The sequence below is a fragment of the Nicotiana tabacum genome, chromosome 19 (assembly GCF_000715075.1).
Source record: "Nicotiana tabacum cultivar K326 chromosome 19, ASM71507v2, whole genome shotgun sequence".
NCBI lineage: Eukaryota > Viridiplantae > Streptophyta > Magnoliopsida > Solanales > Solanaceae > Nicotiana > Nicotiana tabacum.
The window spans coordinates 147,171,226-147,192,282 of NC_134098.1; the positions used below are offsets into that span (position 1 = coordinate 147,171,226).

At 38.6% G+C, this 21,057-nt stretch overlaps 1 protein-coding gene across 13 annotated transcripts in view; it reads right to left on the reverse strand.

Moving 5' to 3' along the window:
* LOC107824557 (chaperone protein dnaJ 1, mitochondrial) overlaps window positions 1–21,057 on the reverse strand; it is a 55,768-nt gene that overhangs the window by 25,680 nt on the left and 9,031 nt on the right. For 6 of the 13 annotated variants that reach the window (XR_012703078.1, XR_012703077.1, XM_075238860.1 and 3 more), the window contains 4 exons: window positions 18,926–18,997; window positions 17,603–17,659; window positions 10,504–10,552; window positions 10,349–10,418 (listed from right to left, as the gene is read on the reverse strand). Coding sequence is in view for 8 of the 13 variants with exons in the window: in XM_075238860.1 (XP_075094961.1) it covers window positions 10,349–10,418; window positions 10,504–10,552; window positions 17,603–17,659; window positions 18,926–18,997 (248 nt within the window). In the remaining 5 variants the exon portion in view is untranslated. Of the gene's footprint in view, window positions 1–1,020; window positions 1,329–4,047; window positions 4,150–4,533; window positions 4,909–10,348; window positions 10,419–10,503; window positions 10,553–12,112; window positions 17,293–17,602; window positions 17,660–18,925; window positions 18,998–21,057 lie in introns of those variants that run through there. The other 7 variants (XR_012703081.1, XR_012703080.1, XM_075238859.1 and 4 more) reach the window with 5 other exon arrangements.

Sequence of the window (21,057 nt, forward strand, 5' to 3'; positions counted from 1 at the left end):
CTAAATAGGAGTTGTTCTTTCAATTTAATTCTAAATCTTCCGTAAATCAAACTCGACCACACCCGTGATTCATAATACATATTACAAAACTACTCAAGACCTTAAGTCATTGAACGGGGCATAAATTTTTAAATCCACAAGTCGGGTCATTACACGCTATTTGAAAGAATCTTGAGAGCCACTTGTAAGGAGTTGGAAAAAGAATCAGAACTTAGAAAGAAAGAAATAAAAGTTTGTGTATATATTATTAAAAAAATGATTCCTTGCTAGTGGTAGTTCTCATCTTGTTTATGCTTAAATAAATTAGGAGCTTCATGCTATTAAGGTTGGGATTTGGTTCAATATAAATGTGGGGTTTGAATTGTTAATGTATTTATATTAAAGTAGTTAGGGAGGTGTAGTCACTATATCCAAATATATCCTACCCACCCCGCAGCCTACATTACAACCAATTAAAGTCTTACATAATCTTTGATTGAATAGACTCAAATTAGTAGAGTATTACACTGCGGGCAAGCCTATGGTACGTCTTCTGTGGCATAGGAACCTTAATTCTGAGAATGAGTAAATTATTTCTATCTTGAGTTCCTAATATTCTTGAACCTTATTGTGTGTGGAACAACTCTCTATTATTTGTGTGAGGGCACATGACTTGTGATGGAAAAGTAACTTCTTTGACCTCTGTATTAGTGTACGTGAGTAGGTTTTGAAAAATACATGGTGCTTATGAGTTAAATCTTGAGACTAGGATGTTACAGTATGGTTCTTAGACAACTTTAATTATTCTTGCCAGGATGAGTTAGGAGAGTTGCTTGAAAATGTCATCTCTATTTGAAGTGTAGTTTGATTGCTCGAGGACGAGCAATGGTTTAAGTGTCGGGTGTTGATAGTAGGCTAGAAACCCATATTTTAGTCGTATATTACACTCTAATCACTGCACTTTACTTGTGTTTGAGCTTAAATGATGGTGATTTGCGCTTATTACGGGTTTTGTGCCTTGTACAAAATGATTCCGGGCTATTAAGATAATTTGGAGCTAAATCGAATAAGTTGGAGCTTTGAAGTCTGTGTAAAAGCTCAAGAAATTAAGTCGGGATCACGTTCGGGGGTCAAGGACCAAGTCTGGATGTCAAAAAGTGAGAAAAATGTACTACCACGCCGCGGGGCGCAAGGTAGTAGTACAATTCTTCTGTAGAGTGTAAACATCGGCCATAAGTTCTCCACTGGCGTAGCGCATGGGGAACCGAGCCCTGCGTCGCGCATGTGCACTTTTGTCAGAGTGCTTTCCCGTTTCGGCTTGGAAAGGGTAGTTTCATCCGGAGCCGTTCCTACATGGTATAAATACACCAAAAATATAATTTTTAGGAAACTTTTGACCTACGAAAGATTTGAGAATCAACTAAGGCAAGAAGACACAAGAACTCATCAAGATTTCAACCAACAATCGGTGTAAATGCCTATTTTTTGCTCTTTCTTTTTCTTCTACATATATATATATATATATATATATATATATATATATATATATATATGTATGTATGTATGTATGTATGTATGTATGTATGCGTGTGTGTGTCTTTATGCTTATTTGTGTATGTGTAGGTTTAAAGAATTGATTAATAGTTTGATAAATGGGATAGGGATTGTGATAGTTGAATTTTAAAGAAATTTGGCCAAATATTAGCCCAAATCAGTGGCCCAATTCGATTGACCCAATCTAGTGATCCAAAGATCAAATCTTGATCGTTTAAGATATGTTTATTCAATAGTTCTGAGGCCCTCATCACCCATGGTATTTAAACCCCAAAATCCTGAAATTTTGCCCCTCATTTCCCATATTAGTCTCACTTTCTTCTCCCTCTCTTCTCACTTTCACCCTCTCTCTGTGCTGCCACTCTTCCCCACCTTGCACCGCTGTCGTAAATCACCCTCCGGCGATGAACGACCTACAATCGGCCCCATGTTTTCACCATCTCCTTGTCTCTTCCTCCTCTTTCCATATCTCCAACCCGAATCCTCAAATTCCCTCTCAAACTCCACAAATCCAGCAAAATCCGACACCCTAGCCGTCAAAATTTTCTTTCTTTCTTTCTAAAATTCGCTTCGAATCCGACCACCCCACCACACAAATCTCACATAAACATGTAGATCTCATAGACATCTACCCTTCCCCTTTAGTTTCACCCCTTAAAGTCACCACCACTGCCATCCAACTACCCCTAATGTCGATTCAGCGGCGTCACTGCCACCTTACTACCACCACTGCTCCTCCTCTCTAGCCTTATCTCAACCTATAAGCACTTGTTTCCTTCTGTCACGACGTCGAAACTTGTTTGTTTTGGTGCCTGCTAAAAGGAAATGTGCGCTTCAATGTAGGACAACCCCTGCTCGATATTCCTGGCATCTTCTCGCTACTTGAATTTGCATTAAGCATGCTCATTAGGTATAACCATCATCCCCTTGTTTAACTTATGTCTTTTAATAGTAGTAGGTTAATTTTTTATTTTTATTTTTCAGTTTTGATCAATCACTGTTAATTAGAGTTTCTAGTTAGTACATTATTGATTAGTTATCTTTGTTTGTATTGATTAGTAGTTTGTTGGATATTTAGTGATCAAACTGATTTTTAGCTATTAATCATGAGCCTCGAGTTGTGGTAGAGACTCAATATTTTCCATTCCTCTTTGTTTCTATTTTCTGGTCTTAATTAGTTTAAATTTAGGATCGATTGTATTGTGATTATCACTTGCCACTATATTATGTTAGTTGATACAATTGTTTATTTAAATTGATCAATTAGCGGATTAACATATTGTTTATTGTTGGTGTTAGAAATGAAAATGGAACCCTTCTTGAACCTTTTGGTGGTGGTATGCAGAGAGACAAGAGAGACAAAGGCGACGAGGTTTTACTTATATTACTTTGTGTCTGAAGAGAGGTGTATATCTTACAAAAATGGGTCAAGACATATTGGACTCTACTGTGATTGGGCTTGTTTTACTTTGGATTTAGCTTTCAACAATTGGGCCTTAAAACTTCAGCTATTTTTATTGATCCATTCTAGAAGCACCCAGAAGATAATAAAATTATTCTTTTGTAAATATTCCTTAGTTTGTTACAATAGATGTTAGGAGTAGACTAGTAAAATAATGCCAGCTGACAAAGTTTGTTTAGACTAGATTCCATTCTATTGTATTTATACATTACACTATACAGAGAAATAAACACAGAAATTTTTCCAAAATTATTTTCTTTCATTCTCTTCATGGTATTAGAGCAAGGATAATCTGCTCTTCCTTTTCACGATCCTTTTTGCTTCATTTATTTTTATTTTTGCTTTTTTCTTTCTTCAAGCTATGGGTACCACTGCTTAGATCCTAGATTCACTTGCGTCATCCACGTCCACAGACAATCCTACTGTGCCTGCAACTTCAGTTATGAGTGGAGTGGTTGATTCATCACATCCTTACTAGCTTCATCCTTCGGATTATTCAGGGATGAATCTTGTTTCCATAGTGTTTGATGGAAGAAGCTACAGTGGATGGAGAAGAGCTGTAGTAATTGCTTTATCTACAAAGAATAAGTTAGTTCTCATTGATAGAACTCTTACTATTCCACAAGCTGATTCTGGGCTTCTAAAGACCTGGGCTAGGTGTAATGACATGGTACTGTCATGTCTACTCAATTCTCTATCTAAGGAGATAGCTGATAGTGTGCTTTACTCTCAAAGTGCGAAGGACTTATGGAGTGATTTAGAGGACAGATTAAGACAAACAAATGGTGCTATGTTATTTCAGTTATAAAAGGAACTTAGTGTTGTGGTGCAAGGTAATTCTAGTATATCAACCTACTTTACTAAGATGAAAAGCCTATGGGATAAGCTTGATACTTTGAATACGTTTTCTGCATATGTTTGTGAATGTGACTGTGGTGCCAAGGTGAAGAACTTCAAGGCACATTAATATGAAAGGTTGCTACAGTTTTTGATGGGTTTAAATGACACATTCATATGTGTTAGGAGTAATATACTATTGTCTTCACCCTTACCTTCCACATGATTATTCACTTGTGATACAAGATGAGAAACAAAGTGATATCCATGCTACTCCTTCTTATCGAGGAAATTCTGGATCCTTCCTTGCTACAAACCTATAGGGAAATGAAAGAAGATTCAATGAGATCAAGGGACATAAGGGAGGTTTTAATCCTAGAAAGAATGCTAGAATTTGGGAGTACAATTGTCCTCTAAATAATTAACCTCTCATCAATGCCTACCTCTAATTGAGAAGATTAAAACAAGAATTAGTTGTTAGTCTGCAATGTTGCTTTCTTACTCTGGCAGACTACAACTGATCAAATCAGTGTTGTTTGGTATTCAAACTTACTAGGCACACATATTTCTCCTTCCCATAAAGGTTATGAAGATGATTGAAACAATGTGCAAATCATTCTTATGGACCGGAGAGGTATCCATCACAAATAAAGCAGTGGTATCCTGGGAAAAAGTTTGTATGCCCCAAATTACAGGTGGACTAAATGTCATAAACTTGTACACTTGGAACAAAGATGTTGTAATGAAATAATTATGGGTTGTTGCAATGAAAAAAGACTGCTTGTGGATAAAATGGGTGCATAACTACTACATCAAAAAGCAGAATTTGGAGTACATGCCTACACGTAAGGCTGCAGCTTGGATGATCAAGAAAATCTTAGAGACTAGAGAGACCCTGCAGAGTCAATCCATGCAGGGCTTTTTGATTGATAAACTGAAGATATTGTAGGTGCACGAGCAATTTTCGATTAAGAAGGCCTGCCTCATGCTGATGCCCCAGTATCAAAAAGTCCCTTGGAAGAGCATAGTCTTACAGTCAAGCATCTACCCCGGATTCAAATTCATCATATGGCTGGCTGCACATGAAAGACTAGCAATAGTGGATAAACTATATAAAATAGGAGTGCACGTGCCTCAGAATTGTGCTTTCTACAAAGCAACTACTAAAACACTTGAGTATCTATTCTTTGAATGCTCAGTAACAAGAAGAGTATAGAGCAAACTACTGGTGTTGTTAGGCATGAAAAGGAACATAACTGGCTAGGAATAGGAGCTTAGCTGGGCATGTCAAATGGCTGTAAAGAAGACATGGCGAGATGATATTACACAACTTAGATAGATTTGCTTAGTTCTTTTGTATGTAATTATCTGTACATCTTATGTTTCCAGTTTTATAAGTAATTTCTAGACTTGTAGTAGGCATGGATGAAATATGTAATCTAGGACTAGACTTATATTCAGGATAGTAGTTGATCAGCAACAACTTGGCATTGTACAAATATATTTTTTATTAATATAATTTTGACTTTAATAAAAAAATAATGCTAGAATTTGTGCTTACTGCAAGAAACCTGGCCATAGCATTGATAAGTGTTATAGGATTCATGGTTTTCCTCTAGATTTTAAATTCATAAAGCAGAGGAAAATTTAGGGCAATGTGCAAGAAAATGATGTGTTTAACACAAATGAAAAGGGAAACCGGGGAAATGCTAATATACTAGGAGCGAAATCACTTACTCAAGAAAATGTGACACAGCTGTTGTAGTTTCTACAACAGGTTAACATGGGCCAGCAGGGAGCAGGAACCTCTTATGCTTCTGCAAATTTGAGTTGTGCTGGTATATCCAAGTTTTTCAATTTTTTTGTCCATTTTATTCAAATTGATAGTGATTCATGGATATTATATAGTGGAGAAACTGAGCATTTGACTTTTAATAAAAAATTCTTTATCAACTACAAAGCTTTGCCTAAACCTGTCATGGTCAATTTGCCTAATTCCCATGGAGTAAAAGGTACTCATTCATATTCTGTTGCATTATTACCAAATCTAGTTTTGCACAATGTACTGTATGTGCCTTCCTTTAGATTCAATTTGTTGTATCTGCACAAGTTGTGCAGACAACTTCAACAGTATGTTCTTTTCACTCCTAATTCTTATTTTCTGCTGCAGGGCCCTTCACTCAAGAGCCTTATAGAGATTGGTAAGGAGAAATGAGGCCTATAATCCTCAAGTCAAGACTAGCAACTCCAGTTTTTCAAAGTTTCCCTAAGTCTAATATCTTTGTATCTAGGCAGAAATTTAGTTTTGTTCCTGTTTTTAATTCATGTTTTGCTTTTTCTGAATCCAATGTACAAGAAAAGCTGGGGTATTATAGGATAGACCACATGCCTTTGAGCAATATGAAGAAATATTTTGATGTTTTTGTTCCCTCGTGTTTCAATTATTCTACTCCTTGTCTTATTTGTCCTATGGCTAGACAATCCAAGCTTTCTTTCCCTTCAAGCTCTATATCAACTAAAAACGTTTTTGAACTAATGCATGTTGGATACTTGAAGACCTTACAAGGATCCCACCTATGATGGTTATAAATATTTCCTCACCATAGTTGATGACTACAATAGAGGTACATGGATTTACTTACTACGTACCAAATCAAATGTTTTCATTGTCATATAATCTTATTTGGCCATGGTAGAAAGGCAATTTCATACAAAAGTTAAGATAATAAGATCAGATAATACTTCTAAATCGGGGTCTGGTAATTTTTAAATAGAATTCTTTCAATCACAGGGAATTATACATCAAACCAGTTGTGTCTCAACTCCACAATAGAATGGAGTTGCGGAGAGAAAGCATAGACACTTGCTAGAGACATCTAAAGCCTTGTTATTTCTGGGGGAATGCCTACTCACATCCACCTACTTGATCAACATATTCCCTTCTAGAGTGTTAAATATCGACTCTTTATGAAGTCATCTTTCAAGCCAAACCTAATTATTCTGCTTTAAAATGCTTTGGATGTTTATGTTTTGCCTCTATTCTTTCAAGACATAGAACCAAATTTGATTCACGGGTTGTTCCTTGTGTGTTTTTAGGTTATCCTCATGGTAAAAAAGTCTATAAAGTTGTTGTTCTTAAGACACTAAAGGTCTTCATATCTAGAGATGTAGTAATCCATGAGGAATTCTTTCCCTTTGCTTCTATCAAATCTGATTGTACATGGACTTCTTATTTGCCTGCTGCTACATTGCACAATTCCTTTCCCTTAAACTCAGATTCTTCATCACATTTGTGTTCACCAGACAACCAACATTCTAATCCTACCCCTTCCTCTACTACTGTTGTTTCTCCCTCTCTTATCCTCTCACCACAGACTCCTTGCCTTAGTGCAACTTTCTTTCCTACCAGTCCATTTCGCACTTATAGTGTACCTTTTCCTTCACTCTCCTATCCTGTTTCTCTACCTATATTGGATACCCTCATTAGAAAGTCTACTAGAGCTCACAATCCTTTGATATACCTTAAAGATTACATTTGTAATGCTCTTCAACTCCCAGATGTGAGTAATGCCAGTTTTCTTGCACCTGCCTCTCCCACATCTTTGTCTTTTAGTAGCCTACCCACCACTAATCAATATATGTTCAATTCTTTATCTAATATGCATGAAACTATTAGTTGTTCACAGGCTACACATCACTCACGCTGGCAATAAGCCATGTAATAGGAAATTATAGCTCTTGAGCTCAACAAAACTTGGGAGGTCATGGAATTACCCCCAGGTAGAAAGGGTCTACCTTGTAAATGGGTCTACAAGGTAAAGCAACATTCAGATGGTAGTGTAGAAAGGCTAAAGGCCAGGTTGGTGATAAGAGGCGATATACAGAGAGATGGAATAGATTTCAATGAAACTTTTTCTCCAGTGGTCAAGATGACCACTATCAGATGCATCCTAGCCATAACAGTTAAGAAAAGTTGGGTAATGTGATGACCCAAAAGGTCATCTTATACTTTAGAACTTGAATCTGCACTCTTAAGCCTTTAAAATCTCATTTTTACCCTCCTCAATTTGCGTGCGCAGTCCGGGCAGGTTTCCGAAAAACCTTTATGTTGAAAACTAATAAAAATAAAAAATTTTGCCTTAAAAGTTAATTTTAGTTGACTTCGGTCAACATTTTTGGTAAACGGGCTCGGATCTATGCTTTGACGGTCCCGGTAGGTTCGTATCGAATTATGGGACCTGGGCGTATGCCCATAATCGAATTCGGAGGTCCCTAGCTTGAGTTATGAATTATTGATAAAAATTAAAAGTTTAAAAATTATTTATTTATAAGAATTGATTGATATTTTGCATTGTTAGTATCGGGTCCATATTTTGGTTTCGGAGCCCGGTACAGGTTCATTATGATATTTAAGACTTGCCGGTGAAATCTGGTATGAAGCAGAGTTGATTTGACGTGATCCGGGCGTCCAGTTGAGAAAATAGAAATTTTAAAGTGTTCTTGAGAATTTCATTTGATTTAGTGCTAAATTCGTAGTTCTAGGTGTTATTTTGGCGATTTTATCGAGCGAGCAGGTCCGTATGATATTTATAGACTTATGTGCATGTTCGGTTTGGAGCCCCGAGGGCTCGGGTGAGTTTCGGATAGGCTACGGGGTGATTTGCACTTAGAAAATCTGAGATTTTTGCTGCAGCGGCTGTTTTGGTGTGCCTTTCTTCACGTTCGCGTAGGTAGTGTCGCGAACGCGAAAAGTAAAATGGGGGCAGGGGAATTTCCTTCTTCACGAATGCGAAGGACTGGTCGCGAACGCGAAGCGTTGGGGTGGTACCCTTTCGCGGACGCGATCTCTCTCACGCAAACACGATAGTTTAAGGGACCTGGGGGAGGGGGTCATGTTCTTCTACGCGAACACGTCCACTGGGTCGCAAATGCGAAGGCATAGGGGGGAGCTACCTTACGCGAATGCGTAGAAGGACTCGCGAACGCGAGGGCCTTAGGCCGCTGTGCATCGCGATCGTGACAGGCCTCTCGCGAACGCGATGAAGGCATGTCCAGTGACTTAAAACAGACTCCAAACACGAGTTTAAGCCATTTCTTCAACATTTTTCAAGAATCAAACGGGTAGAGGCGATCTTCAAGAGTCATATTCTTCCCCAAAGTGTTGGTAAGTGATTCTACACCATTTTCTTTCAATTACCCATTACATTTTATGAATTATCAACCTAAAATCTAGAGTTTTCATGGTAGAATTAGGGGTTAGGGTAGAAACTAGGGATTTCGGGAATTTGGGGATTTAGACCTCAATTTGAGGTCGGATTCCAAAACCAATTATATATTCGGGCTCGGGGATGAATGAGTAATTGGATTGTGGTCCGAACTTTTGGTTTTGACCAAGCGGGCCCGAGGTCAATTTTTTGACTTTTTGGAGGAAAAATTTGGGAAATTTAATTTATGCAATATAATTGATTTATTTAAAAATACTTGATATTATTGAGTCATTTTTGAATAGATACGAGTGGTTAGAGGTGAATTCCAAAGGAAAAACTGTGATTGAGAATTGAGTGGCCTTCGGAGCGAGGTAAGTGTCGTGTGTAACTTTGGCTTGAGGGAATAGGTATTATGTGTTTATTTGCTACGTGTTTGGTTGTTAAATACGATGTATAGGTAAGGTGACGAGCATCTATGCGTCGTTGTCGAGTCATAGCCTGCGAGTGAAATTTTATTCTTGTCTATTTTGTAGCCTTAAATTCTACTATCCATGCTTAGCGGGTTATTTGAAATGTTGGGTGACTTATATCTAGTTTCACTGAGATTTGGTAACTTTCGAATATTGATTCAAGGTTAAGGTTACATTGTGCTATTGATTATGGGTAAAATACTGATTTCTTTGTGATACTCCTATCTATCAGTTGTTATTGATTCTGTAATTTGTGAGGAGGAGTGTAAAGCACGAAGGGTGATGCTGTGCATGCATTATTTATATTGTGAGGAAGAGTGTAAAGCACGAAGGGTGATGCCATGTATATTATGAGAGTAAAAGCACGAAGGGTGATGCCGTGCTGTTCTATTTATTTATTTGGTGAGGTTGAGAGTAAAAGCACGAAGGGTGATGCCGTGCCGTTCTATTTATTTATTTGGTGAGGTTGAGAGTAAAAAGCACGAAGGGTGATGCTGTGCAGTTTTCCCTTGCTGTTTATTTACTCAATTCGTTTAAAGATTTTTGGTTTAATTCTGTTTTTTCATTATTCTCACTCTTTATATTGTATACCCCCACTGTATGTCCCATTCCCATTATTTTCGCGTTATTTCTTTATTTACTGTTGTTGCCACTAGCATGATTATACTGTTCAGGTTATTAAGAAACCCATTAAAGACATTTGTTATTTCCTCCAAGCAACACAACTGTTAAGATCATCAATTCCCTACCCCTCCCCCCCCCCAAACCCTCTAACGAGGATAATGAACTGTAATCATTTGGGATAAAGGTGATCTGGAAATGCGAGAGAGAAAACATACGTGGGGAAGTCAATGCGGAACCGCACATATTGATCTCCATGGTTCACCAGAAAACCACTCTTTGGCAAACCTAAGTATGACAGACAACAAGACTGATCACTCAGAAGGAAGCATATCAAACAGATTAGAAGTCACTCTGACTTAAGCTATGATACCTTTGCCTCGTAGTACCACAAGTTGTCCAGGCTGAACCCCCTTGGGTATCTAAAAGGACCAGAAACAGAAAACAGCAGCAAGCATTGGTAAAAAAGAAAGTCAAAAAAGGAGAAATACAGTGGTCGTAGCACATGAAACAAAACAATGAAAATAAAATAAACGGAAGAAAAACACCAAGGAGTAAGCACTTGACTGATGATGATTTTATCAGGCAACATATGAAACAGTAAAGCAACATCAGTAACTGGAAATGCAGGACAGAAGCGATGGAAATCTATTTTTTTCAAATTGTTGCAATTGATGTTTGATCCCGAAGCCAATTCCTTGCTTGTTTATGAGCATTCAAGTAGCTTCAGTCTCATCTCCCCTCTTTAGTCTGGATTAGAAGACAAACTTTTGTTTCCAACGAGAATGGCCTTCATTTTCAGAGAACTACAGGTGGATAAAATAGTCCGTATTTTGGGAGAATTGGTGTTAGTTTTGTCTTTTGCAAAAAATATTACCCTTAGAGTTCCCAAAGCGCTCTTTCCCCAGACTCCACTTCATATTTGGAGCCAAAAACAGTTGAACCTCTAGACGAGGAACTGAAAAACTTTACTTCGTATCTTTTTTTTTTGATGAAGTAAGGTGTTGTATTGCTGGCATCAAGAAGATGCAAATAGTACAAAAGAAGAGATGTTAGCTCCAGTACATCATGCTCTATTCTAATAGGGAGCTAACCAAAAAAATAAAAATAAGCCATCAGGCCAGGCTCATTGAGCCAATAAAGTCTAGAAAGGGAATAGCATTGTTTACAGGGGAGATATTACTCCAATTAAAAAGATACACCAGACATCTAGCTTTCAAGAAGTGATTAGGAGTTGAAATGCCATCAAAACATCTTCGATTCCTTTCTGTCCAAAGACACCAAAATATGCACCCTGGGACCATTTTCCAGATATTTTTGATGGCCTTGCTAACTTTCCAAAAGCTCCAACTTTCAACTGCTTCCTTAATGCTCTGAGGTAGTGTCCGGCTGATACCAAAAATTGAGAAAAACATGCGCCAGAGATCTGTAGCCACTGTGCAATGCAAAAATAGATGGTTGATTGATTCTGAATTTAACTGGCACATGTGGCATCTATTCACAATCTGGAAGCTCCTCCTACAAAGTTTGTATTGGGTCAAAATAGCACCTTTAAGAGTCGTCCATGCAAAACAGCTGACCTTTGTAGGCAGTTTGGTTTTCCAGATTAGCTTCCAAGGCCACATGTCAATAACTTCATTCGATGCACCAAGTTTGTTGTAGCCTTCCTTCACTGTGTATGCACCTTTCTTAGAAGTGCCCCATCTTAGCTTATCTGCTTGTTGGATACTCATTATAAAGTTTGCTAACCTTCCAAGTAGATCCGACACCCCTTCTATCTCCCAGTCATGCATATTTCTCCTGAAAAGGACCTCCCAAGTGTTGTTGGATCTATTTTGTGCTACTGTTGAGTTAGGATCACTATCTAGTTGGAATAAAGATGGATAGGTTTCTTGTAGTGTGAAGTTCCCTAGCCACTTGTCCTTCCAAAATTTCACATGCGCTCCATTACCAACTTTGAAGGACACTTCTTGTTGGAAGACTTCCTTTAGGCTGTTAATGTGTTTCCAGGGCCCAACCCCATGAGGAGCTCTAGTGGTTCTAGTACTCCAATTATCCAGTTGACCATATTTGGCTTTCACTATTTCCTTCCATAAGCTAGTGTCTTCTTGCCTATATCTCCAAAGCCACTTCATTAGCAAACTCTTGTTGTGTTTTGATAAATCTCTAATGCCCAGACCACCTTGTGACTTTGGTTGAGTTACAGTTGCCCATTTTACCAAATGGATTGTGACCTTCACTGTTACCTTCCCATAAAAAGGATCTCCTTAATTTGTCCACCTGCTTTTGAACTTTACTTGGCATAGGGAAGAGGGACATGATGTAAGTTGGTATGCTGTCCAGGACACTATTAATCAGAGTCACCCTTCCACCCATTGAGAGATACTGCATCTGCCAAGTTGCTAATCTTTTCTCCACTTTCTCAATCACACCATTCCACACCTCCACTGACTTATGTTTGGCTCCCAAGGGTAGTCCAAGATAGGTAGTAGGAAATGAGCCAATGTCACAACTCATTATACCTGCCAGTTCCTCCAAGTTAGGTACCACATTGACAGGGTATATCATGCTTTTCAGCACGTTTATGTGCAAACCTGAAATAGATTCAAAAATAAGTAGGGTTAGATTAAGGTATTGCAGTTGCAGTTTTTCAGCCCCACAGAAGATTAGTGTGTCATCTGCATATAGTAGATGTGAGACTTAGATTGAATTCCCTGAATTGTTGTTTATCTTGAACCCTTCAATCCATTCTAATTGTCTTGCTTTATCAAGCATTTTGCTCAAGCCTTCCATTGCTATGATGAAGAGAAAAGGTGAGAGAGGGTCTCCCTGCCTAATCCCTTTCTGAGGGGAGAAAAAGCCAATTGGAGATCTATTAATAAGGATTGAATACTTGACAGTGGTTAGGCTGAACTTGATCCACCTTAACCATCTTTCACAAAACCCCATTCCCCTTAGTGTTGACAGTAGATAAGACCAACTAACTTGATCAAATGCCTTCTCTATGTCTAGTTTGCATAAAATTCCAGCGACTCCACTTTTTAGTCTCTCATCCAGTAGTTCATTTGCAATGAGTGATGCATCAGTAATCTGTCTATCTTTTAGGAATGCATTCTGTTCCCCTGAGATAAGCTTCCCCATCACTGTCTTTATCCTTTCTGCTAAAAGTTTAGCCAATATCTTATACACACTTCCAATAAGGCTTATTGGTCTAAAGTCCTTGAGCTCTATTGCACCTTTTTTCTTGGGAACAAGTGCAATAAATGAGGCATTGCTGGATTTGACCATATAACAGTTATAGTGGAAATGATTGACTGCTGCCATGATGTCGGGCTTGATAAAGTCCCATGTTTTTTGGTAAAATGCCATTGTGTAGCCATCAGGCCCTGGGGCTTTATCTGGTGCACAAGAATTGATGGCTGCCTTCACCTCTTCCTCTTCAAAGGCTCTTTCCAGCCACACCTCTTCCTCCATCGAGATTCTAGCTAGGTTTCCAAAGTTGACACTAGGTCTCCATTGTTCTTTTTTTGAATAGAGCCCCTGATAAAAGTTTAGGATTTCAGTTTTGATGGATTCTTTGTCCTCAGTGATTTCCTCCCTTATCTTCAATTTGTCAATGCAATTGTTCCTTCTGTGGGAGTTAGCCATTTTCTGAAAGAATTTAGTGTTCCTGTCACCTTTTTTTAGCCATAGGCATCTTGATTTTTGTCTTCATGAGACCTCCTCAACCTTTGCGATTTGTTGTAACTCCACTCTTAGCTGCATTAGTTTCTCCTTTTCAACTCGTGTCTGGGCCGTGTTCTCTGTTACTTGCTCCAGCATTGCTAATTCCTCCAGTAATTTATTCTTGTGTGTTTCCAGTCTGCCAGACTCCTCTCTGTTCCAATTAGTGATGTCTGCCTTGAGCCTTCTCAGTTTCTGCACAAGTATAAAATCTGGACTGCCTCCTATCAAATAGCTCTGCCACCAGTTTTTAACCTTATCAATGAAACCCTTTATCTGCAGCCACATATTTTCGAATTTGAAGTAAGAAGGGGTGGCTTCCCAGTCACCACTCTCAAGAAGCATGGGCTTGTGATCAGAGATCACTCTTGGAAGGGCTAGCTGCTTGATAGCTTTGAAACTATCACACCATTCAGGAGAAATTAAGAACCTGTCTATTATCGATGCTTGCAATGAGTCTTCACCTCTGAACCAGGTATAATAAGCTCCCTGTAGAGGCAAGTCTATAATACCCAGGTAGGTCTTGAATGATTTCTGAGAAAGATACCATGGCCCTGGACCTTCTAACACAGTTGTATCTTTCACTTTCATACCTACAAACATTGAAATCACTCTCAATTACCCATTGCTCATTCCAGATAGACCCGATTGCTGCAAGTTCTAGCCATAGTTCCTCTCTTTCAGGATTTGTGTGTGGCCCATACACCCCTGTAAAACACCAGCTGAATTCTTCATGCGTACTTTCTAACATGCATGATAGAGTGTAGTAACCTTGATGAGTACCCATGTTTACCCACTGTCTTTTGTCCCATAAGATGATAATTCCTCCACTGTTGTTCCCTATAGATTTCAACTCTGCCCACTCTACCCAACGATTACCCCATATTTGTCTAATCCAGGTTACTGGAAATTCTTCAATTTTTGTTTCTTGCAAACAAACAATATCTGGCTTCCACTTCTGAATCAGTGATGTAGTTGTAGTCCTTTTATCAGCATCGTTCAATCCCCGCACGTTCCAGCTTAATATTTTTACTTTCATTCAGAAAAAGCTTTGTAAAACCTGTCCCTATCCCCTTTCCTCTTGCCCTCGTAATTTAGGCCCCATGTCAGCCTTTCTAGCTCTTTTTCTTGCTTCTTCTTACCCTTTTTTTTTGTCCCTGCCAGGTGACTTTTGCTTCTGCAGCTGCATTTGCCGTTTCTGATCCATTCGGAGGATGATATCTATAATCTCATGTTCAAACCCTTCTACGTTAACCCCAAAAGCCTTGCAAGCCTTTAACATCACAACTTTTGTCCATCTTGTATGTTCGTAAATATTCGGGGTATCAATTACTTGCATGCTTGAAGAGCCATGTTCATACCATGGGAGAGCAAGAGTATCACAAGAAGAGACCTCGACATCCGAACTACTTAAAGCTTCAGTTGATTGTGGTGCTCTCCTGCAGATTTTGTGCAATATCTTTTCTCCTTCGTCGTCTGCCTCTGAGGGGTAATCGCATCGAGTCAGTGAAGAAGGTTTGGCACTAGGCCCTTCTGAGAAAGAAGCTTCTAATTCCTCCATTAATGGATCAAAATAGTTTACAGAGATGTAGGGATTAGGCTTCAAAACACATGAGTCAAATTTAGGCCCAGCTGCTCTCCAGATCTGTTTTGTTAATTTACCCCTTGGTACTTGCTTACCTTTTGGGCCCTTTTCATAACATTCACGATCCACTAAATGGCCCAAATTTTTAGCCGTCTTTGACCCCACCATTTACTTTAGAATGCCTAACAGTTGGCATCTTGAGGCCATTTGCTTTAGAATGCCTAACAGCTGGCATCTCGGGGCATGTTGCTTTAGAATGCCTAATATCTGGCATCTTGATGGTATTCCCTGAGAATGTGGTTGCCACCTCATCCACTTTTGAATTAAAGCTGCTAGGTCTAATGCAGTTAAAGACTGCTAGGTTGTTCAATAGGTCCTTCACTTGGCTCGAGGAAGGGTTATCAGAAGCTGCCACCCTCTCTACTCCGACGACAACTGAAGCCTCGCCGGGACTGGCAATTTTTGTGATTACATCCTCCAAAACTGAAATTTTGTAGCTCATATTGCCTATTTTTAAATCGACGACTCCTGGGCAGCTCATCTCTTTGTCTTTTACACAGATTCTGGCTCAGAACATGTGCGTCCTGTTTTTTGTATCCTCATCGGTGCCTATGAATCCACCATACTTATCTCCTATGTAGCGGAATGTAGTTGATATCCAGCCATGCAGAGGAATTCCAAAGGCTTTTATCCACTTTTGCCCCACGTCACCGTTGGCCGGAGATGACCCAAATTCCGGAGACCACCACTCAAGAGATAAGTGTCTACCATTCCAGAACCAATCCCCTGCTTTTACCCTGGCTGCTTCCTGTCTCGATGGCAGCTCGAAAAGGAACTGGTTGTGAGCCATCGGAGTGACCCTGAGGCCGGCAGTTACTTTCCACCTTGTGATAAACCATTTTTGGATGACTTCATTTGGGGCTTTGGTTAAAAGGATCATTGAAGCATCCAATCAGACACTTGAAGAGAAATTGGGAGCTCTCATCATCAGCAGCAACACCTTGCTCGGTAGCTTGCATAGGCCATTGAGGAATATTTGCAGCAGCTAGAAAGGACCTCTTTTGCACATCTGCAAACTTTTTTAACTTATAGTTAGAGGCATTCCCCAAAAATTGTAATATTCTCCCAGCTATATCTGCCCACCCCCTGTTGTAATCATTTTCCAGTATTATTATTGCTGATTTTCTGTCTCCAATCCAAGTTTCAATTCTGATGTATCTGCAGTAAACATTATAGTTTTGATACACCCTGTATAAATAAGCTTGTATCTTTCTCCCCCACCTTCTGTAAAGATTCACAAAACCCCGTGAAGCTTGGTACATCTGCTCACATACCCATCTGATGTTGTCCTCATAGATCTTTATTCTACTTGTAAATCTGCTGCCCCTTTCAATCCATAAAAACCACCTTTCATTATCTTCACTGATGTCGATAAGCTCGTAGGATTTGTCATCTGAAATAAAAAAGAGCTTTTCCCCCATGTTATTCCAAGGAAAAAATTTCACCAGAAAAGGAGTGAAATTCCACCGGAAGAGGAGTCAGAAAGTGAAGGAAATAGTAGGCACATTTCCCAAGTCAGAGCAACTTAAAATGCAGTACTGTCTGTCAATCTCATAAAATCCATTTTTACTTCGTATCTTACACTACAGATAGTTCACAAAGACAGTGCACTTGAATTTTTTTTAATTACAATTGGATGGGGAGCCTTGGAGCAATGGTGAAGTTGTCTCCGTGTGACCTATAGGTCACAGGTTTGACCGTGGAATCAGCCACCGTCGCATGCGTTAGGGTAGGCTGTGCGGCTCATCCCCGGGACCCTGCGTCAATGCGGGATGCTTCGTGCATCGAGCTGCCCTTTTTATCAGTAACAATTGAAGAAAAAAATTTAAAAACCAATTTAAATAGAACCATGGAATAGATGACTATCTCAACACAAATAAGCAAAGGATGAGCAAAATCACTGCCATTCGGTCAAATTTGAAAAAACAACCGAAATGGAAGAAGAAAGTTTAAACAGACACATTCAAAATCAAGGTGACACAAAATTCACTATTAGTATTTTACTTCACATTTATTCTAACGCCATGACAGCATTACAACACTTCTAGCAAATAAAATACATTAAAAATGACGAAAGATGGATAAGCCAGTATAAAACGCATACCTGTATCTGTGTCTTTCCCGATAGAGTTGGTACCTCAACTTTACCACCAAGAATAGCCTATTAAAATTCAAAAAGAACCACCAAATTTTATAATTCTACTTTAAGTCACAAAAGCATATGTAAAGAAGAAGAAGAACAAAAGAGCTTTAAGCATTTATTCCAAGTCTTCTGCATTTAGTCTTCTGTTCTAACTTCTATGATGTTCCCTTCTCTTTATATTTTGCAAATCCATAACCTACAATTTAAGGATTGGAGCTTATTCAACCAAGTTCTAACATCTTTTTCTAGTAAACACGCTGCTATGATGCCCCAGCTACACTGCGTGTATGTTGTTTATGAGAAAGGTAGAAGGCAAGCTACATATTACATCCTTTGTCTAACAAATACTCGCCTTACTCACTGGTTAACTTTTCTTTAACTAGTTAGTTGGTCTTTGTTAGCCATGTGAGCAGAGTGTCATTAACTAAAATAGTTTAGATATATGAACCTTGAAACAAATACTACGCATGATAGTGGTTTGAACAGGGATAGGCGTTGTGATCCCTTCAGTTGCTTATTTTTCTAGTTTCTGAATTATTTTCTGTATCAGATATGCCCCACTTTTACTTCTACAGTAACAACCCTGGTTTTTACTTTTAACATTCCAGTATCAGCCAACTCATAAATATAGCCGGATAAACCAAGAGAAGACTACTGATTAAAAAAGAAAAAGAAAAAACCAACATAAGACCAACAGAAGACACATCTACCATGCCCATTCCAATCCCTGCTTCCCAGGTGCCAGTAGTATCACCCACCCACTCGGTATCATCTTCAACCAGTTACCTTGCTAACCAGTATCAAAGGAAAACACAGCAATCTCTAACCATTGCCAGCTGGAATGGGATGAAATTAAGAGAGAAAGATTGAGGGAAGTTTCATAGAGTGTCGATGATGGTAATAATGATTTTTATTTTTTTATTTTTTTGGATAATGGTACTAAGGTTGCCAACTGAAATAGGATGAAATTTGGGGATGGGACTGTTCAAGAGAGAAGGATTGAAGAAAGTTTCAGAATGCAGAGACAGTCGATAATGGTACTAATGATTTTTAATTTTTTATTTCGTTTTATAAGATGCACAAAGAAAAAAGGGAGAGAGTGCGTCAAATATCTCCTCGGTAACATGAGAAGGACGAAGGAGACAACTAGACGTTTAAACTTATCAAGAAATAAAGAAGAATAATCCAAATATCTTTCTACCAACAGCGAATCAAATGTTTATGGTAAAGCATATACTTTATTAGCATGCCCAAAAGAAGGGAAAAATTTAAACTGATTCTCACTTTTGTAAAGCTGATATGATAATCCACATAAAGGTCTGCTCCATCTCTAGCAAAAACAGGATCTTTAGCAACCTGCAAAACAAAAGGCATGAAATTTTCACAAAGACAGATTCAGCCAGCAAACGAAAAGGCCCCCAAAGACAACGTTTTTAAAGAAAAAGGGGAAGTCCAAATTGACAGCAGAACAGCACCAATTGTATGCTTAAGTAGCCGATTATCAAAAGATTCTTCATTTGTCTTAACATGACTATGTCTACTGGTGTGACACAGACATGGAAACTTGGCACGATCAATGTAGCGCTGAAGCTTAGAGCAGCATACGCAAGACTCGCCTCACTTCACTGGCGCTTTACAGCTTTAGTACAGGTATCACAAGAGTCTCAACTTCCAATGGGATCAGTCTTAACGAGGGCAACATTAAATAGCAAACATAAATGACAAAGTGATAGAGGACACTTTTCTATTAATATGTTGGTGAATTGGAATACGAAAACAGAAATTTAGTAAAAGAACATTATAGTTACTAATCTGAACTACAAACTGCATCTGAATCATAAATTTTAAAATGCTTTTTGAACTTGAATAGCATGGCTTTTAGGTCATATATTTCCTTAGTTATAGCTTCTCAATGCTCTAGTCCACATAGTTATGGTTTGTATTTATATTCATTTTTCTTGTATGTCATTTATTTTTTATTTTTTATTTATTTCTTCAGTAGCGGTTTTCTTCGCTACAGCTCATGCTTTTATTTGCACTTTGCACCCAAAGCTCCAGCTGACATGGTACTTTTCCATGCTTTTACCTTTGATAACAATGACGTGGATTCTACATCATATATAGCCCAAGAAAGAAAACCTGCCCTTACCATGCATGCTACTCAAACACACCCTTTTGCATGCTACCGTTACGCGTAAATTAGTCCATGTAACATAGCTTTAGAACGTATTGTGGAAGGACTTGAGCCAAATCAATTGTTCGAATAATGGTCCAAGCTCCAATACTAGTCTTTTCATCTTTCATTTTGAAGTAAATGTGAATGCTTATCCCTACTTGCTTTCAAATATATCAAAGTAAATTATTGAGGGGGCAGATAAATATTAAAAAATTCATCCCCTCACAATGTATTTTTGGAGAAACATAAAGAGCTTCTATTGAATCGAGTCATTTCTTGTTCAAGCAGTTCTTGCTTGAGTTGAATCAGTCTAGAGTTCATTGAAAGAAGATAAAGGCCAAGGAGAGTAGAACCTGAGTTGTTACCTGAGCCAAAAAAAAGAAGCTAAATAGAGTTGAATAAGGTGAAGGTGAATACCGCCTATCAAGAGCTTGGTTAAGTGTCCAAGACGGTAAACTTGCTGGTTCGATTGGATTCGAACAAATATCTCTGGGTGACTTTCTTTTTATTCGGTCGTGAGGGGGCTTCCACTTTATTACTCAGGTAGTGTGAAATGGCTAGAGTCCCTTATCACCCTTCCTTTCGCTGATATATTTTGCCTTAGCACTTATGAAGTAGACGTCATTTATCGAGTTCATGTGAGCTCTTCCATTCCCGATCCAATTACAACTAAAAGAATATTCATCAGCTTATCACTATCAGATATTCGATGGACCTCTACTCCATCAACTTTTGTCGTCAGAAAAATAAATACAGTGGTTTACTCATCGTGCATCTTAACTGCTTAATATAGTTTTTTCATAATTCAGCCAGTTCTGTTAAAGATTGAGGAGCTGGAAAAGCAAACATAGAGAGTTTTCGAATCCCTTAAGTTCCCCTTCCCCTCTTATTTGTCTTCTGACCATCTATAAAAGGTAAATGGCCTTTCTCTCTACCTTTATTTACCCTTCCTTAAGACCTATCTACCCAAATAATATTGTTTAAGAGAAGGGTAAATAACCTAAAGCATTGGCAAACATACTATTATGTATATATCATCTCACTTTATTACATAACAAAGCTTCTTCGTCGTTCTCTTCTTATAGTAAACGTGTAGGATCCCCCCCTCCCCACCCCCACCCAAAACAGCCTTTTTTGCCTGTCAATGAGCAGGCCTTAGCAGATCCTAGTCATGTCTAGCCTTGTAGGTGTTCATACCCATCACCCATTGATATTCCAAATCCCTTAGTGTTGAAAGAAT